The sequence below is a fragment of the Oryzias melastigma genome, linkage group LG3, assembly GCF_002922805.2.
Source record: "Oryzias melastigma strain HK-1 linkage group LG3, ASM292280v2, whole genome shotgun sequence".
NCBI lineage: Eukaryota > Metazoa > Chordata > Actinopteri > Beloniformes > Adrianichthyidae > Oryzias > Oryzias melastigma.
The window spans coordinates 17,480,524-17,498,880 of record NC_050514.1 but is presented as its reverse complement, the minus strand read 5'-3'; the positions used below and the strand labels follow the sequence as shown (position 1 = coordinate 17,498,880).

The window sequence follows — 18,357 nt, the reverse complement described above, 5'->3', positions numbered from 1 at the left end:
GTGTTTTTTTAATTTAAAAAATCATGCTATTTCATTATTGGTGTCATACAGCTGTGCTTCTATGTAGTCTGTATAATGATGAACCCAGCATTATCATCATAAGACTTAAGACTTTTATTGGGTTTAGAAAGTCATGTGGCAAAATAAATAAATAAACAAAATGAAGTGAAAGTATCCAATATCAATGTTATTTCCTACAAATGTTTGTCTTTACATATTTTATATTTGAGTATGCACAGCACCTACATGTTTAAACTTCTGTTTATATTTTATGACTGATTTTATAACTGATGTTTCTATATGATGCTTTTCTTGTTTTGTCTTCAGCTTTTACCATTTATGTTTTAAATGTATTTCATGGATTTGTTTTTTAGCACTTTTTTTTGCTTTATTTCCAGTTAGCCTGTAAGTTTTTTTTCCCCCAACCTCCATGTTTTGTTCTTTTACTTCACTCACGTTCTTTTATTTTTTTTCTTTCCTTTGTTGACCTTGGTTAATGTTTTTCTTCCCCCATGAATGAGTGCTCTTTAGAGCTAAAAGCATTCCAAGCATCTGCTGTGACAAATCGTCACGTTCATCCCTTTGGTTTCACAAAAGAGGCCAACTTGAAGAGGCTGTTTTCTCCCTGTTCTCGTAAATGAGAAGGATTTATCTTCTATTATTTAGTAAATGCTTAACAGGAATGCCACATACAGAGCTGACTTATTAGATTAACCAAAACAGATTTAGTCTTCCAAAACCATATACAATATTTCTTCATCAATCAATAATGTTATTAGTTTATTAGCTATTTTTTTTTGTTGAAGTATAACTTTAGCTTGAATGGCAACCTATAGACTTTTAAAACAATTTATGCCAATCAGTGTTTTTTTAATGATTACTATTGAAAAAAAAATGTTCAAATTAAAAACATGTAGTTTATTAATTCAGTCAAAATAGTGGATGGATATTTTAAAAAGATGCATTTATTTAAGAACCTTAAGATTGTAAAAAAATACATTTTCTAAGCTACATAAATAAAATTTAATTTAATGTAATTTGATTGAAGAGAAGCAATAGGATCTGTTTGCTCAGCTGTTGGACGGGACAAGTTAAAAAAAAAAAGAGAAGCGAGAGAAAGGAAAGAATTTGTGTGAAAAGATTAACTTTTTGCCTTTTGAATTTTACCTTTAGAAGTTGCAGCAGCAAGCCATTTGGTTCCATCTAATCCTAGAAGTTAAAAAAAGAGAGGAAAAAAAAACAAGAGTCTTTTAGAAATGTCTCAAATAAAAGGCAAATATAGGCACTGATAAACTGAAAAACATATGTAAATAAACACCTGTTTTCATTTTCTTTTAATAAAGTATGGAGAAACAGACAAAAAAAAGGTAAAGTCCACTCAAAGCCACACTGATAGGGATCTCAGAAGTCAGTGGATTTGAAAATTGATGTAAAAAATGTGACAGATCTGCACTTGTTCAGCTGAGTCCCGAACATTATAAAAACTAGCAGCACGGATGCTTTGTTGTTGTGACAACTAGTCTGTATTTAACTCTTGTTGAAAACCAATCAGTTTAACCAAACTATTTCCTTCAAGGTCCCACTCTGATAGTCTTTAGATGTGTTGTAAAAGCGATGATTTGAATAGAGATACTCAGAAACACTGCTTTAATCTTAGTTTTTTTAATATATGTCCTCTATTGTAAGAAAAATGCTACAAGAACATAATAAAGAAAACAAACTCTCATTGGAGCGGGTCTTTAAATTAATCATGTTTAGCATCTTTAATTTCTCTAAAAATATATCAACATGACACTAACCCATTTTCTTGAAACAAATGGCAAATAAAGGTCAACAATTGTTTTTTTATGATTTTCTGACCATCAGTGCCCCATTTTAACCTGTTTTCATTCTCCCATGTCTCCTCAGCAAGCAGCTTTACAGTTTATCCTGAGGGGGTTTTGTTCTTGATTTGTATTCTCTTGGCCTTCACCTCACTTGCAGATAGGCAGTTATCACACCGTAGGAACTTGACCATTATTTTTCCGAGGGTTTCTTTTTCCTCTCTTCAGCATTTGTTTCACTGTTTTTCCATCTCGCGCTGCTGTCAGCATCCTTATCCAAAGTAATGTCGCTACTACTGTTTTTAATCCGCAACATTGATTTTCGCGTCTCCCATTCCATTGTTACACACACATCCCCACCATCACTCCCAGCCTGAAAGAGGTTTCTATACGGTCTCCACAGCTGAATGATGTGTTTTATTACTTTATGGGAGAAATGTAGAGGGGATTGTTAATTTTTTTAGCCATATTGTTACAAAAAAAACAAGTTTTATTGTTTAAACATAGGAAAATTGTTTGGTAAGCCTTATAATCTTTAGCTTATTCTGGATTTATTGGTTGCATAATGTATTTTTATGAGGACTCATGTTGTGAAAATGTGTCACTTTTTTTTCATTATAAGGATTTTTTTCTACATTACCTTACTGCTTTTACATCCTTGAGGGCACGTTTCAATGCTTTCACTGAGTCCCCCCTGCTGAACATTTCCACTAAATTCTTTTAATTTCTTGAAAGCGGCTAAAGTGGCAGAGAAGAGCAATCCTCGAGAGAACATGCAGCGTTTTTCTGACACTGATGGCGAATGTTCAAACTGATTTCCTGGATTTTTATCATTTTTACAAGAATGTTTCCATGACAAACGAAAAAGCTTTGAGTCGGAAGTTATTGCAGCCACAGATATGAGAAAATACTCATAATTTAGGTATGTGGTGATACACATTGTATAACTTTTCAGGACTGTGTATAGAGATTTTCTGCTTCTTCTTTGAAGCTGAAAACCTCAGGAGACACACAGCTTTCTTTTTAATAATGACTTAAAATAGCTCTGATTGTGAGGTGGCCTATATTTTCTTTAATATTTATGATCAAAAATCAAATGACTTTATACATAATAATCCATTTTAAGCATTTAAGCGTTAAATAAATATATTTTTTGGATCTACTAAATGAAAAATCATGAAAAATAAGATCAGCTCTACAGCTTTTACACAAAGATTCTGTCACGACTTTTCATAAACAAAAACCACCACTTCTGAAAGGCATAGAGTCATGTTTGTGTAAGGAAACTATTTATATGCCTTTAATCATTTTAATGAATAAAGAGGTGAAAATTTACTAAATTTTAAGGGAAAATAATTCTTCAGGATAACGCAATATTCTGGTAAAATAAGAACTCTCCCAGTAAAAGCATGTAATTCTCTGCTGGCAGGCAGAATTTGGCATAACACAGGGAACTGCGAGCAAATGTGGCACCATACAGGTAAGCTTCCAGTGGGGTGTAAAAATAAAGTGGCTGCAGTTTAGACGTTGGGTTTTCATAGTGCAAACAGGCAGACAAATTGACAGGATGTCACGCCACAGCCGATACATAAAATCTGTAACAGCCCACTGAGGCATTCAAGGTCATCATCGCTGTAAATTCATAAACTTTATCAGCCAGACTCATCGGTCAACAGTTCATATCAGTTGATGCTGATGATGACCTTTGACGTATCATTCACTGATTACAATATTTTTTCCTATTTTAGCTGTCTCCATTGCGAACATCCTCCTGTCAAGTAGTTTTAGTGAATGTGTGCACTTTGGGAGCATAATTAGACATTACTACTCATTACAGTGCATCACAGTATAGCTGAGCAGTGACTCCATTGCCAACCTTAATGCCCCTGTATGACCAGCTGCTGCTCATCACCTGCTGGAGCAGTAACCAGCAGTATAACGGCATGTTGGTGCTAATGACAGACAAAGTGCTCCCAGCATCAGCACCATATTCCAGCAGAATTAACAGCTAAATGCGTACCCACCAGCACACAATGATTGTCATACTCATCTGAAAGAACAGCTTTAATTCCCTCATCAGAGCATACTGGTTTTAGTTGTTTTATTTTTATTATTCTTGTTCTTCACTTGCAGCTTCACATACAACATCTATGTTTTTACTAAAATTGTCATCACATCTATGCTGACTTTATCCAGTGAGGAGGATTTTATCTTGTTACTCCTTGGTTACCATGACATGTGCGATGCCATCACTGGCTCAGCATGCATCCAGCCATCCTCATGACCTGCTGGATCCCCTTTTGGGGTCATGGGGCTGCTACTGTTGGGTGAAGGTGGGGCACACCCTGAACAGGGACCAGTCTGTTACAGGGCCACACGCTCACCCACACTCCTAGGAGCAATTTAGGGAAACCAATTCATCTATGAGGCATGTTTTGGTCTGTGGGAGGAAGCTGGAGAAAAACCCACACATGCACAAAGAGAACATGCAAACTCCACACAGAGAGGACAGCCGGGAGGTGGCTTGATCTAGTTTAAAGATCCATTTTCAGATGAAAATCGTGTTTGAGTTTTTTTTAGCATGTTCTCGTGGCATTTGTCTCATGATGGAGAACATATATAGATATATAAAGAAAATGGACCTTAAGAAGCTTAAAAAAAGGTTGCTGAATGAATATACTCAATTTGTATTATACATCTTTTCCTCACCTTAGTGAAAGCTAATATTAAATACATTAAGCATTTTCGATTCCAAACTTCAAAATGTCTCCTCAATGGCTAATTTCTTGTAGATTGTTTATCTAATATTAATTTAAATTAAACTACAGTTGGTTTAATAGAAGCGTAGTTGGTCACAATGAAACATTTTGAAAGTTCATTTTAAAAACTTCCTCCCAGGTGAATAATTTGCACTGACTAAGAAAGATGAATTGTCCTTTTCCAGAGATTAGAGGGATTCCTCAACCTTTACTTTTTCTTGCCCTGGGCAACCTTTTTTTTTTCTAGTTTCAGTGCTCTAAAAATGTTTTGATTTGTATTCGACCTTGATGAGTGCATTTCCAGGAAAAGCAAACCTAGTACTTTAGACTTCAAGCGGTGACCTCCCCCTGTAAAGGACCATTGATGTTAAATGTAGGGCACAGATGATAATTGAAAGGAGAAGAGATACAGAATGGAAGACTTTTTTGGAGGATGGATGTGACCTGATGCTACAGAAAAATGGCATTTCAAATGAGTGACTTTAATGGAATACGTGTACAGCTTTATAAGTCCAGCAAAAAGAATGTGGCGCATTGTTGAAAACCAAAATGTCTTTATTGTCAAACATTGTCAGCACTTTCTCATTCTGAAATTGCAGGTAGTTACTCAAAAATCTATGCCAAAAATATTTTCTTTCTCCTCCACAAGAATAAGAAACACACTAAGCGTCTCTGAAGGTTTAAGAACTTTAATTAAAAAAGGAATAAACAAAAGACCCTGAATGACAAAAACTTCTCTGAGTAGAAATGACCCTTCTTCTTAACCTTGTCGCTGCATATCTTAAAATAAGAAAATACAAAACCACATTTTGCTCTGCCGTTACACAAAAATGTCAGTGTGATGTGCCAGCAACTGATGCGTTCTAATGAGAGAATTTTCTCCTCCTGGAGGGGGGAGTTTTCTGAGGCCCGTACACAGTTGCATTTATACGGGGGACAACTCACCCTTTCACCCAGAAAATGGACTAATTGCCTTTTAGTGCATTTATTTTCAGGAGAAAGGGCTGTCAGTGAGACATCTGTCACAACAGCACGACTGTGCAAAATAAAGCTCAGAATAGTGGTGCAAGTCTCTTTTTCAAAGCATGTGACGGGACTCTGTCTTTTTCATTTTGTTTCCCCACTAATGTTTGCTCTTCAGTTAGGAAAGCTGTCGGTTCCACAGGTATTAGTGCATCCGCTCCCTATCAGCAAGGCATGTTTTAACATTCTGTTTCCAGTTTGAAGCCAATGAAGAATGGTGGTTTGATGGACCAGCATGCTTGGCCAAAACTGAAAGTCTAATAAATAAACTAAGACATGACAAAAACTTGAACAAATGACTTGGAGGTTGTAGAGCTTGTTTGGCTCTGCCTGAAGCGCAGGTATTCAAAGCAGTGTGTCAGCGCTTGCACCATAACACTGGTATTGCGAGTGTTGTGACAGATTTGCGTGGTTACCAGCTAGGTTATGTATCAAAACTGCATTTTGAGAGAGATTTGGAGAGTATTTTCAATATGAAGTAAAACAAAATCAAAAACCTAAAAGGCAAAAAACTGTTAAGCCTGTGGGAATAATCATTCCCAATCAACTATACATTCCCAAATCCAAAACCATTATCAAATGTTTCTTTAAAAACTCTTCACCCACACGTAAAGCAATGTTTCTAAAAGTGCCATTCCGATCATCATTGACCTATTGTTAAATCATTCCAGTTGTCTTTTGATTATGATTAATCTGCTTTTAGCTAAAAAAAAAAAAAAAAAAACTTGTGTCATCTTCTAGGACATAGTTTCTGCAGAGCGGCTGGAGTTCATCAAAAATATGCCTCTGAAAGAGTAAGCCTTCCTCGCTTCCCATCATCCATATGTTTACGTGCTCTACCACTAACTTACCCTTCACAACCCCAACCTAGCGTTAGCAGTGCAACAACATGGGCGACCAATGTCAGAGTTATCCAGTTTTGACTCAAATGCCAGCTGATGGGAGGAAAACAAGGACTTATATCAGGGGTAGGCAAACTACGGCCCGGGGGCCAAATGTGGGCCCTGAAACCATTTAATCTGGCCTGCCATATTTATTTATTTATTTATTTATATTTCTTTCTTTTATTAGGTGAATTACCAAAACAGACTACGCATTTGCCTCTGGTCTGGTCCTTCTGTCAGATTTTAGAACCCTTTGTGTAGCATACAGGTCAAAAAGTTTGCCCTCTGACATATAGTTAATGGATCTATTTGTCTGCAAGTGGATGAATAAGAATGAGGTGGAGTTTGTCTAATAGCATTTTTTGTATGCTCCAGATTCATAACTATTTGAATAAAGAAAGAGTCAGAAACATAGTTTTAATCTTGATTTTCTTTATATATGTCCTCTATCCATCCATCCTCCCAGCTGCCTCCCTGGGGAGGTGTTCCTGGGAATGTCCCACTGGGCGGAGGCCCCGGGGACATGCTGGAGAGATTATGTCTCTCGGGGTCCCCCCAGAGGAGCTGGAGGAAGAGTCCAGGGAGAGGGAAGTCTGGGCATCTTTCCTTAGACTGCTGCCCCTGCAACCCGGTCCCAGATGAGTGGAAGAAGATGGATTGATGTCCTCTATCATAAGAAAAATGCTACGGGGCCATGTTTAAAACACCAAAAACTGGTTCTTTATTGGAAAAAAAGCAATGTAAACTTGAAAAATGGAAACAAGACTGAGGTTTACTTTTTTAAGGAAAATTAGTTTAGAACAGGCATTGCAAGAATCAACTCAACACTGCAACATTAGAAATTAATAAAGGTAGAGTAGTGCGATTCCATCACTTGGCTTCAGCAAAGCGACTGTTAGAAATATTTTTGTAATACCTGCAGCCGTCGAAAAAGAACAGAGGAATTTCATTTGAAAAGAGATCATAGCGTGACTGACAACTAAGAGGCTTTCAGAAAAAGTGCCGACTTAGAAGTATTTATAACCTGAAACGCAGCCGAAGATGTCTCTTCATCGACTCACCTGTCGAGTTGGAATAAAAATATCAAGGCTTCCGTGGAAACTACACGCTGAGACAAACACAAGTCAAGAGGTGTGAAAGAAGTCAAGCTGTTGCAAAATGCAAATGGATGTGTTTCTTTGTGAACCCGCTTCAAGTTAGCAAACTTACCTTCAGAAATAGTGGCTCTGAGTTTCTGCTGGAAACAGGACAAAGGGAAGATAAGGCTGTCAGTGCAGATTAAAGAATCTGCTTCCACCTCAGCTCTTTCTTTCACTTTAACAAAAGAGTCACAAAGTTGATACACTCTCTCTACATACAGATGTCAATAGAGACCGAGCGAGGAGCACAGAGCTACCGAGGCCTTAAGATAAATCACATTTTGATAGAGTGCATGTTAAAGAATTAATTTCCCAATTTCTTTTGCAAGTATACATACACAGGAATCCGAAATTTTAAGGCAGTGTGGTATTTTCCTGTGCAGTAAAAAAAGGAAAGAAAGAAAAACAAAGTAATAAAATGATCCAGTCAGCTGCTGATCTAACTGCAGAAAAACAAATGTGACAGGAGCCTGAACAACATATTTCAGTGGAGCTTTAGAGAAAATGCGCAGCAGACGACCTGTTCTGCATGCAAAAAGGTGCTGCGTGTGTTCTGTCAGTATAATGTAGAGGTCTTGATAAAAACTTTTTGTCAGCTCTTTTGATAACTTTGGATAAAGTCAAAAAACAGGCAAAAACAGACAGAATTCTACAGATCTTTTGCCACTTTTTGCTTTAGAAGTTTAAAAAAAGTACAAGGGGTATAATATTGACAATTTTTAAAAAATGTCAATATTAGTGTGCTGGTGAGTACGCATTTAGCTGTTAATTCTGCAGGAATATGGTGCTGATGCTGGGAGCACTTTGTCTGTCATTAGCACCAATATGCCGTTATACTGCTGGTTACTGCTCCAGCAGGTGATATTTATGGCCCGCAGCAGCAGTCTACTGACTGCAAGGACCATATTGTTTTAATTTTGTTTTTTACCAGTCATTTGTTTCTCAAATGAGCTGCAAAACTGAAAGGAAAATGTTGTAAAGACCCATTCTGATTAGAATTGTGTTTTTAACATGTTCTTGTTGTATTTTTTCTCATGATTAAGGACATTTATGAAAAAAAAAATCTTAAGATATCATTTGAATATTTCTTTATTCAAATTGTTTTGAATCAGGAGCAGACACAAAAATGTTGTTGGAAAAAGCTTGTAAGTGTGATGTCAAAAGCTGCTATGGCAAGTCACAAGCTCCCTGCTCCACTCCATTCTGATGCATCCGCTCACAGACAAATAGATCCATGTACACCTTCGTTTTCCTCATACAACTGGCCTCTTGCTCAAAGCTGTATGGCTGGATAGCTCCAGCGTTGTGTGGCATTTTTTGTTGCACCAGTAGTGTTAGCTTGGGGTTGTGTGAGCACCAACAGTCACAACAATTTAGAGACAAATTTCAAATGAATTACTGCCATGCTGCAGAAACTATGTCCTAAAAAAACAACACTTTTTTTTCTTTTAGCTGAAAAAGGACATAATTATAATTAAAAGATCACCGGGAACACTTTTCCAATAGATCAAAAGATGATCATAGTGAGACTATAACATTTCTCACTAATGTAGGGGAGATTCTCCATTCGAGCTCTCACCTTTTTGTGTGCAAAAAATCCAATGTAAAAGTGAAGAACACAGTTCTACTTTGGAAAAATTGGTTATTACTGAAACCCAAGAGTCACTTTCTGTGCTTTGTTGAGTTACTTGCACTAACTATGAAAAGACAGACATGGACTGTGTCTTTGTTGGTTCCACTTTTACTCTGAGAAAATATACAGAACAAAACAAAATGTTTTCCATGGTAACACAGACATGTGGAGGCTAATGTCACAATATTGGAAGAGCTCATTTTTATGGGTGGAACGGATGCATTTCTTATTCAGCACATGTTGCTTTGTGTTGCATTGTTTGTCAAGCTGTCATCTGTAAAGGTTTTTTTGTGTGCAGATTAAAAATGCTAAATAAACTAAGCACATGAAGGTTGTTTCATAACTGAATGAACATTGCAGAGGGACCAACACAACCCTAATACTAATGTCATAATTGAATAATTTGAGAAGCGGACATCATGCAGCAACAGTGTTTTTCTACAGGCTTCTGGGCTCCTGCTTGTAAAATAAATAAATGGTTAATCTGCCAACATGTTTTATTTCTTTTCACCTCAGCAGTCCTATGCAACAAACAGCATCAAAAAGAGCCGGCAGCAAAGTTTATACTGTTTTGTACCAGGAGATGGATGAACGCTCTTTTCGATTCTTCACAGTCTAAACATTTTTAGCCATATTGTGTACATTTCGTTCCCATAATGTTTGACCTTCGTTGGTGGCTCTATTGTTTCGAAAGGAATAAAAGAACAAGGAAAAAGATAAATTTTGTTTTTTGAAATGTCTGAGAACAGTACCAAAGGATGTTTTATTTCATTTGTAAGCTTGTGTTTATTCTATTAGCTGTCTGTGATGTCGTTATGACAGCTCGCCGTCACTTCTTATCCTAATAGCCCTTCACACGTTTCACCAATTACTGAAGGTTTGTAGTGATGAGAGGTTGGAGGAGAGCCCAAATTCTTGACTCAGGGGCTGCAGGCAAGGAAAATAAACTTTATTTCAAAAGAGGAAAGAGCACAGTTCAGGTAGGACCTCAAGGCAGAATTTACGAGCCAAGGGAATAAATGAGGCGTGTGGTAGTGCAAGCACAAATAGGAGGGGCTGATGAGGAGGTGTCAGGAGACCGAGGAAACCTGCACTAAATACTGCAGGGACAGGTTAACAATAGGAGTCTGGGATGGCAATTAACAGCAGAGTCCAGATGGGAAAAATACAGGAAACAAAACGGCAGAAAACTCAAAAGTAGAGTATACAAATAATGACACCTATAATTTACATCTTGGAAATATAAGTGGGGTTTTCTGTGGTTACAACTGTTGCTTTTCAGCAACAGCACACTGAGTCAAATTCCTTTCCTGAGTGACACATTTCTGAGCACTAATGAGCCTTTCTGAGTGTTTTCATGTTCTCCTAATGGAGGTGGGGGGGTTCAGCTTACTTTCACAACATGAGTTCACTCAGGAGGAAAAAGTGGCCAAAATGGCACATTTTTGCTCATATGTGACCCAGAAATGATTTTTTTCTCCCCATTACAGTCTGAACATCACAAATCTGACCTTCCACTGTTGTTATATCTGACTTGTTTGATACGGGGATGCAGCCTCTGGATGCTCATGCCCCATTTCATCTGTCTTTTATGTCATAAACATCTGACAAGAACATAACATCTTTTAGAAAAAGCACAAACCCAATGACAGGAACATCGTATGCGTCTGACAATGATTTTTTAGTCCATGTGTTTGTTCATCTCTAATGGTAGATTTTAATGTAAACATCTAAAAAAATTATTAAAGCGTATTTTCAACTTGTAGCCTAAATATCTAAATCTAAAGAGTAACCAAGTATGTGACAAAAAAACGTTAAAAAAAGACTTGAAAGGTAACAAAGAAGTTACTATTGGAGTTATTGATTTAACATATTTATCCCATTATCTTGGTTTTACTGCTGGAGGTCATTCTTGTATATCCAATACCAAAATAATGAAAATTTTTCAATTATCTTCCTTCACATATTTATTGAATGAAAAATAATTGCATTTTTATTGTGTTTAGCAGCTGGAGTGTGCTTTTTATGACATTTATTCTTCTCTCAGTTTTGTGTTAAAGAGTAAAATGGTTTTTAGCAGAATATTTGCCTGTATTTTATTGATTAAGAGGCTGGTAAAAACAAAATAATCAATGCAAATATTTATGACCACAAAATAGGCTTTTCGCCTGAATTGCATGGATTGAACTGAGACCATGGCATACGATATAACTACCTTAAATTTGATAATTTATCCACAACAAAGGATGTGTATTTTGATAAAATCGCTATTTTTAGTGGGGTTTTTTTTTTTGTGGCCACTTTAAATGTTTTAGCATCACATCGACTCTCTCATAATGTTCTGCTTTCATATTTTGTAGTTTCATTGCTCTTCTTTAGTGACAGCCCTGTCAGTTTCTCCAGAGATGATTTTGTTCACATATTTATGCCGATGAGCCTCTTTCTCCTCCGTCGTTTCTCCTGTTCCACTCTTCTGCTACTATGGGAGCAGACAGCTATATCTCACATGTCAAGAGGGCTGCTAGAAGCTTTGAGAATGCTATCGCTAAGCCCTCACTCTGGTACACAATCCCATTACTCTGTGCCTTGTCGGTTTGGCTCTACTTAGATTAAGTTAGCATCCAGTGTTGCAAACAAAATGTATTTTTTAATATCTGTATACTTTTCGAATATATACTATTTACTGTTTTTTTTCCAGCTGATATCATGAGATTGTGCTAACATGTCCACTCGCTAAACCGTCTAAATTGGCAAACTTTTCATGTTCCTACAGCTAATTAGAGTTTCAGGGATCCACTGCTGGGAGAAATACCTCTATAGGCTTAATTAATCACCAGCTCAAGCAGCCAAATGAGCGGACCCTCAAGCAGCCTAGTCCAGACTGAAAACTTTCGTAAGTCTCCTCCTGTCTAATCAGGTTTGTCTTTTAAAGAGCTTAGATTTTCCTCACACATTTTCAATGTAACAGCTGGGCTGGATGATTATTCCGCCTCTGGCTTGTTTGTTCACTCGTACTGACGGGTGCATGGTTTTTGATTCTGAACAGTTAGACAACAACAACATCCAATATTTAATGGGTAATATAATAAAATAGTTACTATAAATTATATACATGAATTATAATCTTAAATTTGTTAAATTCCTTTTTTATATAGTTTATTATATAATAAAATAATTGCTCTTTAAACCCATACCACTAATATAGTAGTTAGCAAACATGCAACAGTCTGTGTTTTTACATTTATTTCACATTTTTAAAATGTCCTTGTTGTTTTCCTTTAACAATTCCCAAATTACATATGTGATTTTTTTTTATTTTTTCCAAAATTAATCTGTGGTTGTAGTGAACACTTCCGTTATAGCTATAACGATTTAAAAAAAAATCTGAAGCTAAAAATATTGATAGCAATGAATGAAGAACACTGATTATTTGTTTGGAGGTTTCTTTATCTTTGTTTTTGTGTGGAGAGATTTTGTATGGTGGTTTTTAATTGAAATTTTTGCTAAAGAAGAAAAAAAAGTAATGCAGTTGTCTCCAAGTCATTATTTTGAATTTGAAAAGCGGATTTTAGGTTCTCGGGGCAAATAATTTATACATCAGGGCTCCTTATTTTGAAAGGGTGGTTTGAGGATAGTTATTCTGAATATTTAAAAAATATCTAGTGCTCAAAACTGTGTAAGCTGCAAAATGTTGAAAAAAAATGTTCAAGAAGTATTGAAGCAATACATTTATTTTACATTTTTTTTAATTAAATCTAATTATGTCTATATGTTTTTTTTTTTTTTTTTATTGGTGCACCTGACACAAAAACAATATATACTGTACATATTTGTTCCTGTAAAGTGTCCTCTATTTAAACATTACAAATGCATTTAGTGTCAGACAGGTGTTTCCCGGGACGATTTATGTGTACTTGTGCAATTTTTTTGGCTTCGTAACATTCCTTTCAAACAGGTCTTGTGGAGTCTCTAGTATTTTCTTTTTTAAGGATGCAAAGTTTTTTTATTGCAAATGATTTTGTTTACTTTTCAAGGATATTTACCGTTATCTGTCACCTTCCAGGAGAAGCCGTATTTTTGCCTCCATTCATAATTTAATGCTGTCACACCTGCGCTTCTCCGTTGTTTCAGCTTTTGCTTTGCTGTCATGGTTTGTCATTGCGGTCTAAAACAGCTTGCTCATAAATATTAACCATTCCAATCTGCTCAAAACACACATAGTCCATGGCCACATACACACTGGGAAGTCTAACCTTGCCTTTTTGCACGCATTTGTCACTGCAGACTTAACCGGCCTTTGTAGATTGTAGACTTATCTATTTCATTTAATTTCCAAGACTTTACACTGAGTTTAAGAGCTTATTTGTTACCCTAAACTGATCATTCATCCCATTTCAAGCTTTAAACAAAAACATTTACTTAAAAGAGATTAATATAAAACAGAAAGCACATCCATGACAAATAGTTTTAGAATGAAATCCTTTTTGTCATTTTCTTCAGATTTAAATTTCACTGTGGAAAAGAGCTGTTTGTGTCTGATAGGATGAGAATTATTCTCAATAACCTCAATCTGTCAGCAGTAACATGAAATACTTAAGCTCTATAATGAAATGTCTTTCCCCTTTTATTGTTCTGGAACGTCCCTCTGCTTCAAAGGATTGATGGTTTGGCTTAATAATATACAAACAAAAAACACAAAATCCAGTTTTTATTAAAGTCTATTTCTGGGCTTTAAGAGCATTTTATTAATCAATTCACAGCTTTAAAGAAAATTAAAAGTATAAAATATTTAATGACATTTTTATTTTTATCTCATACTCATATTCAAAGGTCATAAATGCCCTTTTCCCCAAACAGACTAAGAGTTGCATGTAATTGAATGTCTGTACAGTCCAAAATGCACAAAATGAGTCTATTAAAAGATAAAATCAGCACAAAGTTTGGCAAAACATGGCAACCACATCAGTGGGGAACATTTCTGCATAGCAGCCATAGTAATCTGACTTCAATTTTGTCCTCTTTATGGGTTGAAATTCTTGTAAATTGCACCACTTTTTGTCAACATGCAAGGTTTCCGCAAAGTGCACTGGAAGCACTTGGAGGTTTTATGATGTCTGGATGTGATATGAGTCTTGCACAACAAACATCAACCTCAGCACTCTGCTGGATATTCTTTAACTCTCATTGTTTCTATTTTTGGCCCACTTGAAACCCAACCTGCCCTGAAATCCCGGGCAGTGTGAGAAAACACATCGAAGAATATTGCTTGAATTAAATAGCGGCATTACCACTTGAATAATTAATCAAGGAAAGGATCTGTGTTGCTATAGCGATATCTTCAGGGGCATTAGTTTGACTGTGTCCTGCATGCATAGGTTAATGAGCAAAGTCGGCAGCACAAAAAAGCCCACTAGCTGCTGGCAGGAAGCAAATTTGTAGTTCAAGGGCACAAGAATTTCTCATCATCAAATCATTGAGAAGAACAAGGTCTTTCTGTTGAAGGACAGTCAGGCTGTTTGCGCCAAAGGCTACCCTTCACCTGCTAACGTATTACAGTACAAGGAAAATAGGGTCCATCACAGCGGTCGCATAAATGCTCATTTATCCATCAACTTCAAATGTCATCTTTTACACCACCTCACTGGTAGGTTACGATGCTGTGACCTACGATAAATTCAGATCGTTTGTCTTCTTCTGTCCTCCTAGAGACACCGGGGAAGGAAGAGGACAGTCAGGCAGACACATCATTCTCTGACTCGTCGCTCTTCACACACTGGGGTCAGGAACTCAACTCAGATGACCGTCGGGTGGCCCTCAAGATGTTTCAGTACTATGGATATAACACCTACCTCAGTGACCGTTTGTCACTAAGCAGGCCAATACCTGACCTTAGGCCTGATGGGTAAGAGCTCACTATTCATACATCGCACAAGCCAGGGGGAGCCAGCAGCATCTTTAATGCTAATTTCAACCTGATACTATGTTTTCAGTTTGATTATTCCAAATCACTAAATCCATCCATCTTCTGAACCGGATGTGTCCCCTTTGGGGTCACAGGGTTGCTGGAGCCTATCCCAGTTACTGCCGAGCCAAGATAGGTTGTCAGTCTGTTGCGAGCACACACACTATCATTCACACCAACAGAATCACTAAATCCTTTGGATTAATTTAATGTATATCAGGATTTCTAATGTAAGTTCCTGTATTTTATTTTTCATTAATTTTAAATGTATTTACTTTGGCTCTAAAACATTCAGAAGATATGTGGCTTTGCATTTTAAATAAACAAAGACAGTTAAAAAACATGTTTTTGTGCAAAAACTCTTGAATTTCAGATAGAGAATTTGGAATTCAGAATTTAAAATTTAGAATTTAAAATTCACAATTCGGAATACATAGTTTAAAATTTAGAATTTAGACTTCAGAATTCAAAGCTTTAAATTTACAATTTAGAATTCAGAATTAAGAATTTAAAGTTTAGAATTTAGAAGTTATAATTTAGAACTTTGGATTTTGGATGTAGAATTTAAAATTTGGAATTTAAAATTTAGAACATAGAATTTAGAATTTAAAGTTCAAAATTTACAATTTAGAATTCAGAAATTAGAATTTAGAATTTAAAGTTTAGAATTTAGAAGTTATAAGTTAGAATTCAGAATTTAGAATTTAAAGTTTAGAATTTAGAAGTTATAATTTAGAACTTTGGATTTTGGATGTAGAATTTAGAATTTGGAATTTAAAATTTAGATCATAGAATTTAGAATTTAAAGTTTAAAAATGTAAATTTAGACTTCAGAATTTGGAATTTAAAGTTTAAAATTTACAATTTCGAATTCAGAATTTAGAATTTAAAGTTTAGAATTTAGAATCTATAATTTAGAACTTTGGATTTTGGATGTAGAATTTAGAATTTAGAATTTAAAATTTAGAACATAGAATTTAGAATTTAAAGTTTAAAATTTACAATTTAGAATTCAGAATTTAGAATTTAAAGTTTAAAATTTACAAATTACCATTTAGAATTCAGAATTTAGAATCTAAAGTTTAGAATTCAGAATTTAGAATTTAGATTAAAGACTAAGATGAAGTTCCTGACAAAATATTCCTGTACTGTTGAGTTCAGAGGTCTCGGTGCAGCAGGTTCAAAAGCTATTCTTTTTTCTTTCACATTTTACTACCAAAAATCAAATACATTTTCAAAAATAAACATTGCTATGATGAGATTGGCAACACCAAAGACACCACACAGCTCCTCTTCACATATTGGATGCACAAAAAGTGGATTTTTAGCTCTTTATCACATTGAAACGCTCCTCCATCCCCCTCCACCCACGTCTCCTACTGTTCACGATTTTGCCAGCTTCTTTCAATCAAGGTGGCAGCCATCAGCTCCTGGTTCTCTCCACTACAGAGAGACACCCTGGTACTTCCAAACATCACAGCATCCTCTTTTTTTCTCTTGTTACGCCTTGAAAAACACCTGAAGAATGCTCTCTCATCACATTATTACAACATGCCCACCTCTCGTTCCTTCAAGCTGTTGCACCCACACTGACTCCAGCTATGACACAAGTCATTAACAGATGCATGGGTTAGTCCAAACCCCAAGTCTTATAACCAGAGGATAGTAGCAAGCTAAATAAGTGAGTTATTTAAAATAAATATGATGAAATGGTGCATGTTTATCTTTCTGTGCTGACCAGTGCAGAGCTGTATGTCACACAGCAATTATAAACTATCCCAAAAGATACTTAAATCCTTATATAATCTCTTATCCATTTATATTGCAGCATTATCTGCACTCATACTCATAAACAGACACTATGTGTCTGTTCTGGTGTCATCACAGCTTATTAACAGTTTGCAGCAAGAAATCGCTCCTGTTGCATGCATTCTGCCTGAAGTGGATAAGAAACTGAAAGCTTCATCATGTAAAATCATGACAGAAACATGGAAATTCAAATCCTCTTCCGAAAAGCAAAGGTCATTAAGAGAGGTACAAATACCCTTAACTTTATTTATTTATTAGCCCATCTGTCCTGCAGAAGCTGAGATTTTTACTGTGATTTTCCCCTGAGGAGAGTGTCTGTGTAGAAGTATCAGATCAGGTCCAGGACCAAAAAGTACCACATTTCTGCAACGAGAAAGCTGTTTGGGCTTAACTCTGCTGGCAGAGACGCTGTTTTCCAGTATATTCACATAACAGTGTTCCCAGCAGAAGGTAAGAATCGTAGTCATCCTGGTGTGAATGTTCACACTGCTTATCTGAAACGGTTGCAGGGTAGACATTGATCTCACAATGCACATCTCTGAGACAGAACTTTGGATTTTTATGCCAAAAATAAAAATAAAAAAAAGAAAGAATGAAAAATGAAAAGCCTTCTGTGATTTTATGGGATTTCACTTGTAAGAAATTAGATATTCCAACTTAATTAACACTTTAAAATTGTCAAATTGTTTAATGGTATTATTTTTTGTTCTTGTAAAAAGGAAAGCAGAAGCTAAAATGTCAGTGAGGTTCTGATTTTAAAAAATGCAGCAGAGGAACAGAGAAAAGATCTAATTATGTAATATTTTTTGTTTCCCCTGAAATAATTGAATATCAGTCATCCCCCAAAAAATCTATTGGCCATAAATCAGTGTGATGCCAACTCTCATATGTAATACCTTTATATTCATGATCATATCAGTCAGGAGGCTGTGCTGGCATGTCATCTTATCATAACCGCTTTAAACGCATCATGTCTTATTTTGTATTTATTTAACCTCTGTAGGTGCAGAAACATTACGTACCCTCTGAGCCTTCCTCAAGTGAGCATCGTCTTCATTTTTGTGAATGAGGCTCTGTCTGTCATCCTGCGGTCCATTCACTCTGCCATCAACAGAACGCCCTCCCACCTTCTGAAGGAGATCATCCTGGTGGACGACAACAGCAGTAACAGTGAGTAGCATTTCCGTCTGTTTTAGCCTGCCCTGAAACTACGATTGTTATTGCAGGAACAAACCAAACAATGTAATGTTCAAATGCATGTAAATTCAACTTCACCTTTTATAAGTTCTCAGACATTTATCGACCGTTTCGCTCATATAGTCAAC

At 36.1% G+C, this 18,357-nt stretch overlaps 1 protein-coding gene across 2 annotated transcripts in view; it reads left to right on the top strand.

Annotated features, from left to right (window-relative positions):
• galnt18b (UDP-N-acetyl-alpha-D-galactosamine:polypeptide N-acetylgalactosaminyltransferase 18b) overlaps positions 1 to 18,357 on the top strand; it is a 78,574-nt gene that overhangs the window by 19,125 nt on the left and 41,092 nt on the right. For both annotated transcript variants that reach the window (XM_024294708.2, XM_036210231.1), the window contains exons 2-3: positions 14,968 to 15,163; positions 18,036 to 18,202. In XM_024294708.2, the coding sequence (XP_024150476.1) occupies positions 14,968 to 15,163; positions 18,036 to 18,202 (363 nt within the window). The remainder of the gene's footprint in view (positions 1 to 14,967; positions 15,164 to 18,035; positions 18,203 to 18,357) is intronic.